Consider the following 19,195-nt stretch of genomic DNA (forward strand, 5'->3'; position numbering starts at 1 on the left):
ATGCCACCACGGAACTTATGCCGTGTGCTTGTATTACTGCTGACAGTAAGTCGAGATTTCTTTTTCTTTCCTTTTTTATCTGTTCTGTGTAATGCGCTTAGATTGCGCGTCGCTTGACCATTCGCATGCGTTACATTACAACGAAAGTGAGTTTCATTTAGAAATTTGAGCGCTTCTTTAAAAAGCTCTGGTTTCTAATTTTTTTGCAATTTATGCTTTTATCTAGGAAAATTTTTATTTGACATATTTTGAAATATTTTAAAAACTGATGGTTGCTTTCTTCAAATAAAAGTAAAAATTTCATCAGTAACGTTTCAAAAATGCGATACTAAACATTCGACTCATTATAGAGATACGAGAATAAGAGTTTGGGGCAGAGTGGATGTCTTTGAGTGTAATTACGAAGATATGGAGCGCGTCGGGCCGCGGCACTCCTGGTCTTTCGAGATAAAAATGTTCACCGGACGAACGAATCAAAATCCAAAAGCATTATACATATTTTTACTTACAACTCACGAAGATATTTGATCGTTTGATATTGATGGGTAAATTTTATTAATTAATCAAACGTCCGTTGTTCGCCAGTTAAAAAAGTACGCAGCCAATTTAAGGAGCATCTATCATTTTCGAGTACGCTTGTTTGGTCATATGTTTCCACGAGATTAATTCGGTCCCGCTGCAATAACTCAGTCGTCGATATTAAACGTAGTCATCTCTTTCGTTCCAATGCCTCGCGCCGAAGCTAGCCGGAAGTTGAATCTTAGCGTCTCTTCTGACCGGAAAAGGAATGCGATGTGGTAGCGCGATTACGAATTGTAATATGTATCGATTGCTTGAATATGCATCTGTCAAACTTTCACGTGGAATCCTTTCTAATGAAAGAGTTCGTAAAAAATCGTAAAAAATACATTTTTTATCATTTGTACAGATACATTTGAAAGCGTGTCAATTTTATCAATTTGCCATACCGAATGAACAAGCTACCGTCATTTTCGTGAAAAGTACTGTGATTCGAAAGAAAAAAGAAAAACAAGGAAAAAAATATCCTTAACAAACATAAGACGCCTCTGAACTATCACAGACGCACGATTCGTATACGATGGCAATATTGTACCAAATGCAACGTCTCGAGGAGCTGGAGAGTCGCGCGGGTGAATGTTTTTCTGTCTATGTCTTCACTTTCAATGAATAATCGATCAGCTAGCAGAGGAGCATCGTTGATTATATCGTCTATCCTCGCTCATCGCGCGCCACGAACGAAACGTGCACGGTGTTGACATTTATCCCAAAATTTGGGGTCAACGATTGATAGCGTATTTACCGAGAATGAAGCGCGATTCCTGGATAAACTCAGCTTCGGGCTTACGTTACGTTGTGTCATCGGATCTTGGACATTCTCATATAAACGACTCACAATTAAGTCTTGGACATCCAAACATATCGAGTGTCATAAATCACAGTGTGAGTGAAAATTATTACGTCTACGCGCATACTGGCAGATGTGCTGGAGATGTGGGAAAAATTATCGAAATGCACGTTAACGAGGTGTCGACTATTGATAAGCAATGCCACTTAGAGATAGACATGCGTCCGCAAAATAATGTGTCTGTGGAGGACTTTCAAGCGCTTAGCAAACGTACAAATAATGTATCTTGTACGTGGAATATGCAGTTGTGCACTTGACCTATACGGCTGCGACAAAAGATTACTTAAGACGGGTTTTTCGACCGTAGGAATTGCGCGCCGACGTATGTACATACTCGCCTCGAAAAGTTTACCTTGCCAAGCTACAATTTTTCTTTGTTGCATTCGTCGCGTATCTTCACGTTAATCATAGTACTGAACGCTCGAGCAATAACTTTCGATCATTCGCCCGTACACATCGACACAAAAAAACTGCATTATAATCCTAAACCATCGTGAATAAAACACAAGCATGATACTCGTTGAGCGCACGCGTCGAGTGCATCGGACAGGTAAATATAATCGAAAGCAAACAGTCGATCAAAGTAAGGGGCAAGTCCTACATAATGCGCACACGCGCGCGTCAGCTTTAATCACATGCGCAAGTAGTGTGCGACGTCGGCGCCGAAAGGCATATATATGGGCGCGACGCGTTTCCATTCTTCCTCATTATCGCACTCATTGGCGCTTGCGCGTTTTGTTTTCGTCTCGACTCATCGCCCTCCAAAATCGCGAACGCTCATCTCGTCACACCTTCGTTGGCCGCGCGACCCAATCATTTCCCATTCGTTGCAATTGTGTCGCCTTCTTTTTTCTGTTCTCGCACATTATTATTGAAATTTTTTTTTTTTCGCCATTCTACGAACTCTGTCACGGATGATTTAGTCGCTATTGTGATTTATAGACGTTTTTGTGTCGTTGTTGTTATTCCAATTTTTCTTCAGTACCCAGTGGTGTTTGGAGCGGTGAAGGATATCGAACGAATTTGGACGAAAAATTTGAGTGATCCAGGTTACTACGCGATCACTACTATTCCCAAAGGAGCTACGGCTATTTATGTAATAGATCTCGCGGAACAGGGAAATTTTTTAGGTAATTTTCGATCGTTTAGCATCAGTCCCAGTAGAGAGGTGCTTATTACTTTGGTGTTTTGTTACAGCGGTAAGGTTAGACAACAATACGTACTTATTCAATGGGAAATACACCATTAATAAATCAGAGAAATACAAGGGAGCTGGTACATTTTTTGTATACACAAGGCATAATGAACGTATTGCTGAAAAATTCTATTCACCCGGGCCTTTAGATTCGCCTGTTGATGTTATGGTTTGTTTCGATTTTGAATAGATTTTCTGTAAAACTGGTTAACAAAGTTATTAGAGTGTGATCATTACTTTTTGCAGTTGATCTATAATGGGATCCTACCAAAAGTGAAGTATCAATATAAAATACCCGATAATCTGAAAAGTGAGACGACTACACAAAGAAATTTCGGTAATTTTAGTTATTTAATTCCCTCACAAATGAATAGCTATTTATTAAAACAAATATTCGTAGCTGAAATAACACCGTCAAATCTTCAATCTCCTTCAACGGCACATTTTTTGAGGTAAATTTTTGTTTTTTCCATTCCAGCAAGCTACTTTTATGTAGTATTGCATTATAGTTGAAATTCTATTAATTTTGCAGTACAATCTTGCCTAACGTTATACCAGACGACAACGAACAATCGTCCACACCGATTCCAAGAATAAAGAGAAGGAGAAAATTCACGTGGAAAGCTGCTGGATTTAGCAAATGTAGCAAATCATGTGGCGGTGGTGAGTAATTATTGCGTCACCATGTCAGTTCTCAATTCCATGAATGAAAAATCAACATTGAAATATGGCCTCTCCTTGGCAAAGGTTACCGAACTAAAAAATATGTCTGCGTACGACGGCGTGGAGACGAACCACGGCGAATATCTGACAAAAAATGCCTCAACGCCAAAAATCTTCAAAAGCCTAACAATGTGACACTCCCATGTAATAGCCAACCTTGTCCACCACGGTAAGTTCATCATAAATGACGTTATTTCGTACTTTTGAGCTTAATTTATTTATAAAATTCATTATAAAATTTAAAATTATGAAAAACTGCTGTCACGCAAGAAAATCATGCATACAAAGCTTTATGATCCTACATTGTCTTTTAACATTGAAGTATATATATATCAAAATATTTATCTCCAATATTTTTAACTCATATTTAGATGGGAAACCGGCAAATGGAACAAGTGTTCGACGACATGTGGCAACGGTATCAGAACTCGTCAGCTGCTGTGCGTGCAAGAGATGTCGGATAAGTTGAGCACAAACTTGGATGCTAAGTATTGCCCTGCAAAGCGTCCTACTACAATAACCATGAAAGAAGTTTGTCACATGCCCAGTTGCGAAGTGCACATGACCACGCCAAAACCAAGCCTCACCACTAGACAATATATTGGTTCTATCCCACACTGGAAGGTCGAGAAATGGTCCTCTGTAAGCAAACTTTTGTGTTTCGTTATTTATTTGTCTTGAATAATGCCAGAAATATGTTTTGTATTACGCCAGTGTTCAGTAACGTGTGGACGAGGTCGGAGAACTCGAGTGGTCACTTGCATCACGGCCTATGGAAAAGTTTGCAATATGGTCGATAAACCGGCCAGCGAAGAACCATGCAACGTAGATAGTTGCATCTCAATAGCTCAGATTGAAAACGAAATTCCTGAAGCTCTTGTAGATAGTCCGTGGTTGTACAGTGCTTGGCCCAAGGAAGTATGTATACCTGCGATATATCATTTTTTCTAATTTAAATTATAACTTTGATTTTTGGTTATTGAATTGTAGTGTTCTTCGGAGTGTGAAAGAGGAACGCTTACGCGTCGATTGTATTGTGAGAGTTTTTTGAGAAATAAGACTTGCAGTCTCGACAATATGCCTCCCATGAACAAAACTTGCGTCAGTAGTCATAACTGCGGTCAATGGTTTTCTGGACCTTGGACGAAGGTATGAGTAATTTCCAAAGATTTTAATAATCTGATATGGTTTCTACAATGTTTTTAACTTTTTACAGTGCTCGTCGTCATGCGACACTGGCATCGCAACACGGGAAACCGTTTGCGTCTACAGGTTACTGGGAGTTCTAAAAATAGTTGACCCTGTCAATTGCTCCAGAGAGAAACCAGAAACTATGCGATCCTGTACGGGTCCGCCATGCAATGCTACGTGGTTTACGTCAGATTGGACTCAGGTATTGAAGCAACATTTCATACAAAAGTTAGATTTTTAATCATAATTTTTTTAAGCGAACGCACAAAAAATCCAATGCGTATCACTTATCAAACTAGTCAGATAGTGAACTCGGTCGTTTAAACAAAACCTCATCACGTTTAGTGTTCGCTAAGCTGCGGAACAGGAACTCAAAAACGAGAGGTCAAATGCATTAGACCAGACGGCATGCCGATAAATGCAAGCGAACTGGAGTGCGACGGTGAAAAACGGCCGCCCAGCGAAAGAAGCTGCAATGACGCACCGTGTGAAAAACTAAATACTGAAGAGACGAATGCAATTGCTAATATGGAAAATCAATAAGTCTCTAGTGAGTACAGATCATGTATTTATATAAATTTTCTTGCAAAAAGACATCGCTCATTTCCAATAATATTAGGTTCACAATTATTATTGGAAGATATGTGCTTCTAAATTACATATATAATGAGCGTATAAAGTAAAATTTTCTAGTTTAGTTCGCATGTTTTTAGAAGATACCTATCAGAATATGCCGGATTGCTGGAAAATTCTATGGAATAACGAGTTAAAGCAGAAATGCCAGTTTCAACGTTACAAATGTCGTTGTTGGTAAATTTGCCGACACTATAATTTAATTTATACTACAACTGTAATTTCCTGAACTAAAAAATGAATATTAATACATACCAATCAATCATTTAATTAATAATTCATCATTCACAAGGTAAGGTTTAAATATTTTATAAGTATACATGTCATTGTAAAATTTTTTGCTATGCCCATTAAAAGATAAATAAATTTTAGAAATTTTATATGACGCATTTATTAAATTTAAGTTTTGTACAACAAGGTATTATAAATTTATTTTATATTTTATGACAATAAGCACAAACTTATTTTGAAGAATGTTTTTTAATATACGTTTTAGTTATTTTCTATTGCAATAAAAGTATCATGTGTAGCTTGAAGTCGTTTGCTGTTATTTATTTATTTCCTTTGTAAAATGTTTTTAGTAACTTATCTATTATATCTTCAATTACGTAAATTTTATTATTCCAAAATTTACTTTCCTGATTACCAACTTATCGCAAATAAATTTATAATGCATAATACTGTTTACGTAGAAATGCAATCACTTACAAAATCTTTCAATACTTTTATTCTTTGGAAAACTACAGTCTATTCACGATTATTATTTATATACAATGTACTGCTTTTGCAACTATATATGTACTATATGTCAGTATATTCTAAATCTCAAATAAATTCGTACATTTTATAAATTAACTTTTGCAAAATACTAGAACGTAGTATATTTATTTGTACTTTCTTCTGAGAAATCCAATGTGAATCTCATAGATAGATACATTAATGTAGGGCTGTAAAACCAAAAGTTTCATGCCATGCGCATGGATTGGCAAAGTTTTCTTTCGGCTCGTACAACAAGCACATCGGTGTTTTGAGGTTTGCATAAATTATGTAAACACCAATTACGATGACCGCAAGCGGAAATATTCTAGGAGCTTGTGATTTATTAAGTCGCAATACCACAAACATGCGGAAACACACTCACCCTGGAGAGCTTAGCACACGGAGAAGTTTTATACATAATAGATCCGAGAGCTCGAAGCACTTACAGCCGCAGTTGTACGTTTGCGCTATCACGTTAGTGTCAATCCGAAAACCATAATATGAAGATTTTGGGATGGAAAACTGGCGTTCAAAATATGCCATCAAATTTCGAAAGTAATTTTTAGTTTGCAAGTTTCACGATATTCTTAAGGTTTCTAGGGATATTAAATACTTGAAACATTGTTCACTTGACAAACAGACAATACTACGATGTCTTTTTCTCTTGTTTGATTCATAATAAAATTCAAAGATTAGTAGTTCGCAATGAATGTGAATTTTGTCATTTATTTATTTTTTTTGTTTTCGTGATAGAAAGCACAGTCGCAAATGGCGCAGACGATAATCTTAAATCTTATTTGCACTTGAACATCAAGATGCTCTTAGCAATGAATATACTCATCGACTTAGAAGACACAAAGAACTTTGAAAAGTTTGGTATATTTGCCAAAGTGCCAGTATTGACAATCATCACAATAATAATTTCTGTAACGGGCGCTTTCGGTCAATTTGTATGGATGGTTCAATCGTTATCTTACGATAGGCAATTGGCTACGACGTTGAGCACAAACATATTTTCTAATGTTAGCTGTGTTAGTAAGGTATAATTGTCAATCATCAACGTTTTTTTAAAAAAATTTTAGTTATAAATTGACGCAATAAAAAGTTTGTTAATATTCAATATTTAAGCGATTTGATCTAATATTTGAAAAAAAAAACTATTTCAGGGTTTTTGTCTGTCGGTCGCAGCAAAAGATTTACAGGCAATATTACATGACATTTCAAAAATGTGGAATAGTTATCGGTCAGAAGGTGAATGTCGTAAAAGAATTATTAATCGTGCTAAGAAAACGGTATCTTTCGTGAAAGGTTACATTTGGATGACAGTCGCACTTATTGCTAATTTTGGTGTACCGCCTTTACAGTGAGTACGTGTGACTAAATAATGTTTTACGTAAAAAAACTAGTTGCAAGTCTTTAACGCTAACTTACGCTTATATCACAAGTAAATATTTTTATCGTGAACTTTAGATATATGCTGATACAATATATCGGACATAAAACATCAAACACAACGTTAGATTATTCAATAAGGATCTTTCCTTTAAGATATCCTTTCGACGTGAACACTGGATGGATTTATTATTTAATTCTTTGTCATGAATTTTGGATACTTTTCGGTTTGACTTTATGCTGGGTCTCTTGTGATACCCTGTTCGCTTCATTGACAACGCACCTATCTATTCAATTCGAGGTATCGATACAAGCTTTATTTAGGATATATTATTAAATTCAATGTTTTCATTTGGTTGTCAAAAGATTTTAGAGCACGACATTAATAATTTAATTAATCGTGAAACAAACGAAGTACGTCTGAAAAAAAATCTGTTCACTTTTGTAAATAGACACCGTGAAATTTTAAGGTACGTTCATAGTTTTATTATTTTTATCAGATAAGATTTTTTCAAATTCAAAATATTTTATAGAGTATGCAAAGAAGTAGAACGTGTTTTCAGCCCAGTAATTTTTATAACAGTTGTAGTATCATCGATGAATATCTGTGTCAATACTTATATGGTACAAGAGGTGAATATATATTCCAATCTAATAATTCTACAGTTAACATATACATAACACAACAGTAGCAATATATTTACAGTATGTAGCCGTAGGCAAATATTTTGATGGAGGTTATCATTTTTTCCTTGCTGCTAACACGTTTTTGCAGATTATCGTTTACTGTGTATATGCTGAAACTCTCACACAACATGTAAATTTTGACTCTTATTATTTTCTTACTATATTTCACTAAATTTTATTTTGATAGGTTTCATCGATATCCAATGCCATATATGATTGTGAATGGTCTGATAAAAATCAAGAATTCAAAATATGCGTTCAAATATTATTGATGAAAACCCAAAAGCCATTCTATTGTAAAGCTTATGGATTTTTTATATTATCTCATGAGCAATTAACAAAAGTATGTAATATTATGATGATTTTTTCAGCTCATTATGTTCACTTGATAGTGACGTGTGTAAATTATATTATATTATTAAATTTGTCAATTTTTATTTTCCAGATTGTTAACACTGCTTTATCTTATTATATGATGCTGCGGACTACAAGTGAATAATGATTCAACGATAAAATAACGTATAGAATAGTTATATTGGACATAAAAAATCATTTTATAAAAATTCACTAATTGTATTTACTTTTTTCTACATTATATTAAAATTTAAAAATAATATTGTTCTTGCTGCATGGTATATATACATTACGGCATTGGCTTGAGTTACCTCAAGCCGGTTAGGATTCAAAAACGCTGGAATACAAGTCTAAATTGCTAATGTCGGACTTTAGTCAAGTAGGGCTAGCTGTAACCAAGCATGTGTCGCTATTGCTGTTTGTTTATATATTATTACGTTCTTATTATTAGTAGTTCTCGCACACGCCTTCTTTACTAATGCTCTAAGCCGTCAAAATAACAAAAGTTAATCAAATGAAAACCAATTTCAATGAAGACCTGCAAAAATTAGTCAGTGTTAAAAAGTGTAATAGTATTTACATATCTGCCTTATAGTATGATGAGTTAATTGATTCAGATTTGGAAGCATGAGAAATCACTGTTTTTATGAAATTACATGACGACGTTTGAAACGTTATGACGTTTGTTTAATAGACATTCACAACTTGCCGTTCTCGTGAAAAAAGGTAAAGGAAATAAATGACTTTAGGTTAAACTCAGAACCTAACTTTCGTAATTACTAGTAACTTCGAGAGTAAATCATCAATACTACACTACATTAAAAATGAAGAAATGTTTGTTATATTGTATGATCTGACCACAAAACAACTAATTTTCTTGATTTATTATTTATGTGATTTTTATTTATAGTGAAATCAATATCAGTTACATGTGTTTCGATAAAGCTTAGGCTGGATTAAATTTGGTTTTAGCCGAAGTTGATTCAAAATTGTTGGCTAGACCTAGCCGGCTAAGACTAGCATTAGCCAGAGTCCGAATTTGAGTCGTAACATATATATCTCAATTCTAGAATTACTTAAGAATTAATATGTCGGCTTGATGTTTAGTACGTAGAATATGGAATCTCTATGTCCAGTTGGTTTTACTTTAAACATTTTTTTTATTTAGTCATACATTTGATATTCAACTGTTTATCAGAGTACTTAACTTCTTCGGTTACTTTTCTGCAATATGCTCCAATTATTTTTAGGTTCAGATTGAAATTCTTCGATCCTGTTATTAATTTTGTGTATTGTGAGATGATTTGGGTTCAATGTTTTTCAATATTCATAAACATCATTATTTTAGATCTGATTTTGCAAAAGTTTTTTAAACAAAATTAAATTCATTGTGACACTTACGCTACAACCGTTTTCATATATATTATAAACAATTAAACATACTTCATTTTTATTCTTTTCTGCTACGAAAAAAAAAAACGCTGCGATGTCTCAATAAGTGAATAAAGTATGAACATCGTGTGAGAAAGTATCAATTTTCTGCAGATGTATACAAAGTTTTTATGGAGCATAGATGTAAATAAATGAACAGATAGATGGGTATTTATGCGCTTAGGCGCTGCTATTCCAGCAAAGTGGACAATCAATTATATAGCAACTGCTTATGCTAGTTCATCACTTCTTCATTTTTTTTCAGTATTGTCGCAGTAAGAAAAGTGAAACATGAAGGTATTTGGTGACAAAGGTGACGTAATTATATTTTAGAATGAATACTATCAAACTTAAAATAGCTTTGTATTTATAAAATTATTCGTAATGAGATATTATTATGTGTCCATAAATTATTATCACAATGATAAATTATTTATATTCTACCTCAAGTTTAACAATTTTTATATTCATAGACTGATTACGAAAATTTATAGATAAATTTAACGGGAGTGACAATTGCTTTATTGTAGAAAAAACCAGAAAATATACAGTAGATGATTTGGAAACATACTTGAATGTGAACATAACTATGCTGTCATTAATAAATATATTTGTTGGATTGAATGGCAAACAAGATTTCAAAAAATTTGGACTTTTAGCCAAGATTCCCATTTTAACCATAATTACAGTAATGTTTTCCGCCACGTGTGGCACTCTACAATTTCTCTGGAGTGTCCGTATATGGTCGACTGACAAGGACACTGTAGCTCTTATATATACAAATATCTTCTCCAATATCTGTTGTGCTAGTAAGGTAAGTTTCAGAAAATATTTTTATAATATATGTCAACACTATTAAACGTTATATTTTGTGACGTCCTTTTTAAATTTTAACGAGGAAACTACTCGAATCTAATGTGAGTTCTTTAGTACAAATGTTATCGATAAAAAGTTTTGTTAACAATATAAACGTTGACGAATGACAACAAAAAAGTCTTTAAGTAATTTTTGAATTTTTTATCAAATTAGTGATGTCGGGTGCTCTTCGCTCACTCTTTATCATTTTTCTTCATTTCTAGTTATATTGATTAACATATTTAACACCAATACTTTTTTAAATGTAGATTTTTTCAATTTTTTTTACAAAACACATACCAAAGCGGAAAAATATATATTAGTCAACTAGTTCCACGCTTTCATATTCATGATTCATCATATTCGACACTGCAATAAATAATAATCTTTTAGTTCTTTCCAACTACACGGTTCAAATTATTTTTAAATGTTTATCCTACTCTTTGTATAAATATTGTGACATATGTATTTTAATATTACACATTCAAAAATCAGATTGTCGATTAGTAATATAGAAAATAATTAAAACTAATTCAAAGCATAACCCCTTGTTTTTACAAAATAATTTACTCGCTGATAGTTTCATATAATGAGTGTTAAAGTAATAATACTGTAGTCTACTTTTTATAGATTTCATTTTATTTTTCATTGTCTTCAAAATGACCAGAATTAATTATGTCAATTTTTATTACTAAAAAAAATATGAATCAACTTGAATCTATACACACGCTTGTTCGATGCCACATAACAATATATTCCGTAACATCTCAGCTAACCAGATCACGAATAAAATGCTTCAACATGACATCCATCCCATTTTTATAAGGGAATTCAGAGAGAGAATGTTTATTTTAGATTTGTTTTTTTTATTTAATAATATGTAAGTACAGATATTTCAAAAACCTTCTTTAAGTTTAGGGCGTTTGCTTGGTGCAGAATAAAAGTAAAGTGCAAATTTTGTTAAATAACCTGTCAAAAATGTGGAATCTTCATCGTCCGAAAGGGGAATGCCGTAACAAAATTATCAAACGGGCAAAGAATACTATGATATTCATCAAAGTTTATATTTTCATGATGGTAGGACTTACTGTAGCGTTTGGTTTTCCACCTCTACAGTGAGTACATTCGATTTAAAATAACGCAATGTGATTTTGTTGTAACTGAACATATAGTTTGTACTACATATTGCTATCATAAAATTATTGTTAAAATGTGTTTCCTTTATATTGTATGAAAGAAAAATTGGAGAAATATTATCACTATTTTTTTTATAAGCATGATATTTGTAGCCTTAGATTTCAACATACCGCTGTATTAATTAACATTTTTATCTTTTTTATAGGTACATGCTCTCTCAATATTTAACTCGAAAGTCATTAAATTACACCTATGATTATTCAGTGAGAGTATTCATAATAGAATATCCATTCGATATTAATTCTCCACTAATTTACTGGCCTATTCTGTGTCAAGAATTCTGGATACTGATTGGTTTAGCCACCTGTTGGGTCACCGGTGATACGTTATTTGCTTCTTTGATAACTCAGTTGACTATACAGTTTGAGGTACTTTTAAAGCTATATAAATTATATTAATAAATAAGAAAAACTCAATTCTATTTAAATAGATTCTGGAGAACGATATAAATTCTCAGGTAAAGCACGATACCAACGAAATAAATTTGAAAAGAAATTTAATTATTTTAGTACATCGACATCGAATGATTTTACGGTACAGGCATTCAAAATGTCATGTGCATTATAAATGGATTTATTACAACAGAAAAAAAAATAATATCTAATTTTTCAGTGTTACTGAAGAATTAGAACGGATTTTTAGCCCAATCATCTTTGTGAATGCTATAGTTGCCTCAATGATTATTTGTGTTAATGTATTTGTAATAGAAAAGGTAAAATATTGTACATAAATAAAGAATCAATTTCTGAAAAAAATATCCTTTATATATATATATATATATATATATATATATATATATATATATATAAAGGATATTTTTATACTGGTGTGTGTGTGTGTGTGTGTGTGTGTGTGTGTGTGTGTGTGTGTGTGTGTGTGTGTGTGTGTGTGTATATATATATATACCAGTTAATATAAACAGCAGGTGACTGCAGGAATTTATATGGAAGCTGCATATAACACTTTTATAACAATGAATACATTTTTGCAAATAACAGTATATTACGTATTCGCTGAAACCTTAACGCAAACGGTCCGTATATTGTATGTGTTAGCATCAATTCTACAAATTCATATTACAAAATCTTTGAAGAATATTATTTATTTCAATAGTGTCTATCCATATCTAACACAATATATGAGTGTGGATGGGAAAATCAAAATCGAGACATTAGAACGTATATTCAAATACTACTGATGAAAACACAAAAACCTATTTACTATACTGCTTATGGATTATTTACCTTGACACATGAACAGTTGATTAAGGTATTTATTCTATTACGACATACAACTTAATTCATACTTGTAAGCAGTATAAAAAATTGAACATCTTAGCAAGTTTAGATTATATTTGAAAAAAAATTTAGGTCGATCTTAGAAACTGATATTGATCAGAGAATAATTTTTTTTCAGAAAATCTCATTTTTTTCTAAGAAATTAAAAATTAGTTATTTCCTTGTATAACAACCTTTGTTCTATTTCTTTCCATTAGTCATACTGTTTTTGGATTCAAATATGAATGTTATTATTCATGTCTTTGATTTATTTCAGATCGGGAACACAGCTGTGTCTTATTATATGATGCTACGAACTACAAACCAAAGATCAGCTAGTTTTTAAATTTTTTATCTGAACAATTTAGCCCCTACTAAAGATTGCGAATTTCGTGAAATAAATCTGCAAGTTTATCGTTTATAAATTTTATTTTGTAATGTTAACATGTTGCAAATATAATCTAGATAATAATTTGATATTCTAGAGATGTTTTTGTAGATGTTACATTGTTGTGTTGGTCATAAATTTGCAAAAGTCTCTCTATATTTTTTTATTTATATCATCATCAGAAAAGTAGTCTGCTATGTTCTTTGATTATAACTACGCTTACATATTTTCTCAACTATTAAAACGCATAAATCGCATTGTATTTATTTATAAGCCGTATTCACGTTTTACATCTTTTCAAGCCTCTTTTCATTTTAAGAAGCAAATCAAATAAATTTTACTTGGTATTTTACGAGGAGGTGGACGGAAACTGGTACGCAAACATCCGAACGCATGCAGCTCGTCAGTCCGAGCTGATTTTCTCGCGAACGACACTTGGTCGTCCATACATTACCCTTTGCATGCGCTGGGCGTGTTTGAGTGCGAAGGTCGTAAAAATTGAAACTTGAGTGAAAATGGCGTTGGCGCATGACTGTGAAATACATAGAAGATAAGGGAAAGAAAGAAGTATGAAATGCCATAGGTAAAACGTTTTATTTGGCGCACGTCCTATTTCAATTGTTTCTTCTCTGTTATTGTTCTACTCTACTTCGCTTATTAACCGCCCAGAACATTATTTTTCAAACCATGCTTTTAAAACATCATTGATTGTAGAGTCATCCTAAATAAGAAAATAATATTTTTGAGTTTTTCTACATTGTGCACATTAATATTTTTAAGATATTTATATGCGCACTTTTTCATGCTAAAAAAGTTTGAATAAACTTTTGATAAAATTTTATTTTATTTATCTATAGGTAACTGGAAGATCACTTGCAAGTATATTTCTTGGATATTAACAGTATTGATATTCTCTGAAACCCTTTTACAAATTTGATTTTCAGAGCTCCTGTTGACTAATTTTCTGATCTAATATGTTGGGGTTGAGTTTCATGAAATTTTAGTTTAATTTCATTATCCTTTTTCAATTTATCAAAAAGTTTTTCATTAATTTTTTATCTAACTTTCTAAACGAATATGTTTCTTGTTCATCTTTTTCGTTTTTCAATGTACAAATCGCATATAATTCTCTTGCCATATCTTTCCTTTCGATTCGAAGTATCACAAAGTTTTCTATACTTCTATTTTCTTGGATATAATAGCGTCCGTATTTTCGCATCAAAAGAAAGTTTTCTGTCGCACAGAAAAAAAAGGAAATTTCTGCGCTGCAGAGGAGAGACAGATACAAGATAATAATACACATCGATGTTCTTGCGAGTGTTGAATAAAATATAAACTTTTTTTCTAGCAAAGGTGCAACGATGTTGGAGCTACTCTCTTGTGAATAAATCACCCGTAGGATCGCAAGTGTGTAAGGGAGCGTACATATGGAAGTACCATTTGCTAGCGGAAAATATGCGAGAGCATCATTATAGTTCGCAAGTATCTAGAAACATGGTGCACTTGCAACGATCTATCGGTGAGCGTTGTCTTAATTATTCACTAATTTTCTGCAAACCTAGGCTTCGTGTTGAAGGGACAACAGCAATATTGTTACGGAAATCGCAGCATAAACATCTTCGATGCTAATAGTAATGTATTTCTGTCTTAAATACACTTTTTTACTATATCAAATATATAAATTGTATTTTTGTGACGTGGTATTCTTTACTCGGGTCTCTCAGTTCTCATATATCTTTATTTCTTAATACATGTTGCGTCATTACGAATCTCACATTACAGTCACTATATATATCATTTACAAATTCGCTTTTTGATTTAACAAGTTTTAAAGAGCATCAATTTAAATTTCGTAACATTCTGAAGAACTATATTTTGTTCCTATACAGTACCTGACCGCGCGACAAAATTAATGGACGCGTATGCTCTGTATGCAGAAAACTCTATTGTGTTAAAACTAATATTACATCATTTAACGAATACTTATAAAAATCAAATTATGATTTTTGATGAGCACCTCACAGTATGATATACTTTTGATAATAATTTGATTAATCTATAACTAACTAATAACATTTTGAAAGATCCAATTCAGAAAAAAATCCTTTGAAAGAAGACGATTAGTATTTCCAGTGGTTTTGAGGTTCGCTGAATTTGAACTTAAGGTCCGCTTGACTCAACTGGTCTAGATCACATTAAACTTAAAATCGAATCAACCCGAAAAATCATTCCCACAAATCGCTCCAAGGCCATTTCAATCACAATTGATATGTACACAATTCGTTACACTTTTATTCTGACAGATCGAGCTTCAGCTCTGTAATATCTTTATAGAGACAACGGCACTCCAAGGTGAAAGCAACGTTTCGAGATAATAACAATTTAAGAACTAAGAATTCATCCTTTTTTCCTGTTATAACGAACCCTTTTGTCTTCAAAAGATCTGTGCAATGCATTCTTCTTCCTCTCACACATGCCATTTGTGAGCACCTGGATCCAGCTTGTCACTAAAGACAGTCATCATAAAAATGATGGGAGGGGGGAGGGAGGGCATTGAGATGCTCTCTCCAAGAAGGTGCCTTTGACACTCTTTTTGAGGGCGGCGGCTAGAGGTACGAAGTCAGGAAGTCAGCTCACCTGCCAAGAAGCAGCAACGAGGGGGGAACATAAGCGGTCACAAGAGTAAGTAGTTTTACCTCTCTTATATTAGAGTACTAGTTATTCAATTCGCTTCTTATTTCCCTCTATCTGTCATTATGGCGCACCCTACCAATCTTTTAGTTACGCTACATTTATGGTATACTATTAGAACTTAATATCACTACGCGACGGGAGCTGTTGATCACAGTATAGGGGCTTTCATAGCAGTCGATCAAAGTCTGTGCCGGATACCAACCGAAGATATTACAGTAGACAGAACGTTGATCTCCCATGCGGCGGTCCTCTGGAGTTAGATTCACAATGGGTACTATGCTTGGAACTAATAGCGAAGATAGTTGGCGAGATTCTCGAGTCACGCTTGCTATGTACTTTTTCGTGTTATCACTCTCGCCATAACTCACTTATCTAACTCTCGACGAAAGGTAGACGCCAAGGAAAAAAAAGGTAATACGAGGACTGGGTGATAGCAGCTATTTATTTGTTTATATCCAATTTTACAGAAAGATATGACCGACAGAGGCAAAGGAGAACTTCGTGGCTGAGACTAGGCTGGCATATAGAGACACTGACTAGCTTTGATGCTCCACGCACCATGGTTACACTAGTTTGATGCTGCTGCAAGAGCAAGAAGTTAGAGAGGGGAACAAGCGCCTGCTTCAGAGAATGCTGTGCTGAGACCAATTGGTGTACCCCCACAGTTACTCCCCCATTAGAGACAAGGACTGGTTGAAAGAAGAACAAGGCTGAATGATAGGAATGATCGGTTGACTTCCCTGTGAAGGTGAAGCGGATTGTTGGAGACTTTGGAGTGTCGACAGGCTACGCAGTTCTGAGTCCAGCGACCGATGTCCTTATGTATCCCGGGCCAGAAGTATTTCTGCGTGGTGATGCGAATGCTGGGTGAGGCGAATGCTGAGGTGAGACAGACCGAGGATAAAGTTGAAAGCTTGTTCGCGAAAGTGCTTAGGACTGTTGGGTTTGATGAGGTTTCTCTCGGTCGAGGAGTGCAGGTCTCGGCCGTCAAGGTTGAGCGTTTGCAGGGATATTGTTGGTAAGATAAGCAGATGAGGAAAGTCTGGTTAGAATGCCCGATGCTGAGCCAGCATTGCTAAATCGAGGACAGTAGGTATCGTGATCGTTTCGATCTTGGAGTGTGTCAGTCACAACGTTATCCACTTCTTTGGTATATGTCAGAGTAATAGGAAGTTGGGAGATGTATTCCAGCTGTTGTTACTCTCTCGGTAAAGTCTTTTGTAGAGGTTGGTTTACTGCGAAGGATAGCGGCTTGTCATCCGTGAAGAGCTGTAACGAATTTGGTGCGCGGAATTGAAGGAGCTCACGAAGTATGCATAGACAAGCTAATGAAACCAGTGGCGTTGGCGGACAGCATGAATACTACTGTAAAGACAATAACCCAACCCAATAACTATGAAGTGGCGATGAAAGTCTATGACAAAGTTGATCGTGCGGCATGCGAAACTATTGTGAAAACGATCGAGTCAAAGGTAAAAATTCTCATGTAGAATTTTCGACTAAAGAGTCCATTTCTTCCTCTACAGCGCCTTTTCATCTATGCTTTTCTTTGGATTACATTGCTTCTTGATATTTTCGATTCTCCATAGGCAGTTTCAGCAATCATCATTTAAACCAACCGCCCAGGAGCTTTGAATTTCACGTGATCCCGCAGCACTCGTCTAAATGATGATGGTGAATCCGACTTTTCGGTTTTCCGGAAGTCCTTGGCCAAAAGCATCATTCGTGCTAAGTCAACAATCGTCCTGTTCGTGCACTCCGCGCTATCATTATATGAAGACGTGTAGGGGTTTGACATCGCCAAAATACTTCCATTAGGTAACATAATTTTCCGCACTTGATTGTTATCGAATTCCTTGCCACCGTTATAGTACAAAACATTCATTGGTTTTCTAAGCTGAGTTTCCATAGTTGTACAACTTGTTCAATTTTTCTGACTGCTTCTGACTTTTCTTTAAGGAAATAAACTATTGGCAGTTTAGAATAATTACAAGTAAAATACAAAATTTTTTGCTTCGCTCAAGGAGTTACATTCCATTGGTCTACATAAGTTTTTATGCATTATTCCATCAGACTCTTTAGCATGTTATGTGCGCTTATGATAAGGTTGGCTGTATTGTTTATCATCTGCGCAAGCTTCGGAAAAAAATCATCGTTGATATATAAAAGCAATTATAATGTTTCCTCAGTAAAATATTCATGTGAGCTTTGTTTTGATGACCCAAACTTTTCTGCCAGATCTGCAATGTGTTCCTTGAAACAACATTAACCCCGTCGATGTTCGATCTTTTCGGTTCTTTCACTTATAGATCAAGATCTTGTACGACGGTCCATTGCAAACATCTTGTGCTTTGGAAATAAATTGCAGATGCTCTGATGAAGCCATTTTCTCGCTGAAGATTTGAACTTTTACGCGAGCAATTAGGTTTATCTAAACGATAAAATATATTCGTTTGCTTGCTCAACGTTTTATAGGAAATGTTGGAAATAAAGTATTCTAATTGATGTTTTAATTGTGAAGTTGCTACATATTGTTTTGCCAACTGTTTTTTATTGATTTAACATCGGTCTTTTTCTCCTTCGGATTTGTACCACCATATTAACAACAATGCTTTTGAACATAAAATTTACATTATTTTTAATTTGTGTTCATCAAATTAATTCTTTCTCAACAGACCTGATAAATTTTTTTTACAGATTTGTAACGCGCACTTCTTGTATTAAGAGTCTAGCTGGATAAGATGGCCAAATATGCCTTTGAACCGTCCGAAAAAGTAAATAGATCGTTATATTCAGTGTGTTTAGAAATTTCTTTTGATAGATTTTCAGACCCTAGATTAATCTGGAATAAAATGGGATCCTAGTCTGTGTATTGGAGTTTTGGAGCTAGCTAAAAAGTTTCTTTTCCATTGTGTAGAGTTTTTTCAGTCCTACAAAACTACCTAATCAGAAAAATATTTGGCGTTAAATTAAAATTTTTATAATATTCTAAA

The 19,195-nt window shown here is 34.1% G+C and overlaps 3 protein-coding genes across 3 annotated transcripts; all 3 read left to right on the plus strand.

Annotated features, from left to right (window-relative positions):
- Positions 1-5,453, plus strand: LOC131672301 (thrombospondin type-1 domain-containing protein 4-like). Its single transcript, XM_058949433.1, has 13 exons — positions 1-45; positions 2,409-2,556; positions 2,624-2,790; positions 2,868-2,958; positions 3,022-3,073; positions 3,154-3,284; positions 3,369-3,513; positions 3,716-3,986; positions 4,059-4,262; positions 4,335-4,493; positions 4,561-4,737; positions 4,881-5,085; positions 5,249-5,453. The coding sequence occupies exons 1-12, from the start codon at positions 1-3 to the stop codon at positions 5,076-5,078; spliced, it is 1,788 nt and encodes a 595-aa protein (XP_058805416.1). The 3' UTR covers positions 5,079-5,085; positions 5,249-5,453.
- Positions 5,454-6,358: 905 nt separating this feature from the next.
- Positions 6,359-8,522, plus strand: LOC131672295 (odorant receptor 47a-like). Its single transcript, XM_058949427.1, has 9 exons — positions 6,359-6,482; positions 6,681-6,967; positions 7,094-7,290; positions 7,398-7,620; positions 7,686-7,789; positions 7,853-7,952; positions 8,026-8,136; positions 8,194-8,349; positions 8,452-8,522. Exons 1-9 carry the CDS (start codon positions 6,428-6,430, stop codon positions 8,503-8,505), a joined length of 1,287 nt encoding a protein of 428 aa, XP_058805410.1. The 5' UTR covers positions 6,359-6,427; the 3' UTR covers positions 8,506-8,522.
- A 2,013-nt stretch (positions 8,523-10,535) lies between these two features.
- On the plus strand, positions 10,536-13,629 carry LOC131672296 (odorant receptor 45a-like). Its single transcript, XM_058949428.1, has 8 exons — positions 10,536-10,605; positions 11,565-11,761; positions 11,989-12,211; positions 12,274-12,377; positions 12,456-12,555; positions 12,766-12,876; positions 12,957-13,112; positions 13,398-13,629. The coding sequence occupies exons 2-8, from the start codon at positions 11,625-11,627 to the stop codon at positions 13,464-13,466; spliced, it is 900 nt and encodes a 299-aa protein (XP_058805411.1). The 5' UTR covers positions 10,536-10,605; positions 11,565-11,624; the 3' UTR covers positions 13,467-13,629.
- The last annotated feature ends 5,566 nt before the right edge of the window (positions 13,630-19,195 follow it).

This window comes from Phymastichus coffea, unplaced genomic scaffold (assembly GCF_024137745.1).
Source record: "Phymastichus coffea isolate CEN01 unplaced genomic scaffold, Cenicafe_Pcof_1.1 PCOF00147, whole genome shotgun sequence".
NCBI classification, from domain to species: Eukaryota; Metazoa; Arthropoda; class Insecta; order Hymenoptera; family Eulophidae; genus Phymastichus; species Phymastichus coffea.

Bases quoted from the DNA above. Each gene is read 5' to 3' on its own strand.
- LOC131672301 (XM_058949433.1), top strand. From the start codon at position 1: ATGCCACCACGGAACTTATGCCGTGTGCTTGTATTACTGCTGACA. The intron at 2,557-2,623 runs GTAATTTTCGAT...GTTTTGTTACAG, and splicing joins GGAACAGGGAAATTTTTTAG to CGGTAAGGTTAGACAACAAT. The intron at 3,987-4,058 runs GTAAGCAAACTT...GTATTACGCCAG, and splicing joins AGGTCGAGAAATGGTCCTCT to TGTTCAGTAACGTGTGGACG.
- LOC131672295 (XM_058949427.1), top strand. From the start codon at position 6,428: ATGAAGATTTTGGGATGGAAAACTGGCGTTCAAAATATGCCATCAAAT. The intron at 7,291-7,397 runs GTGAGTACGTGT...CGTGAACTTTAG, and splicing joins TTTGGTGTACCGCCTTTACA to ATATATGCTGATACAATATA. The intron at 7,621-7,685 runs GTATCGATACAA...GGTTGTCAAAAG, and splicing joins ACCTATCTATTCAATTCGAG to ATTTTAGAGCACGACATTAA.
- LOC131672296 (XM_058949428.1), top strand. From the start codon at position 11,625: ATGTGGAATCTTCATCGTCCGAAAGGGGAATGCCGTAACAAAATTATC. The intron at 11,762-11,988 runs GTGAGTACATTC...TCTTTTTTATAG, and splicing joins TTTGGTTTTCCACCTCTACA to GTACATGCTCTCTCAATATT. The intron at 12,877-12,956 runs GTCCGTATATTG...TTATTTCAATAG, and splicing joins CTGAAACCTTAACGCAAACG to TGTCTATCCATATCTAACAC.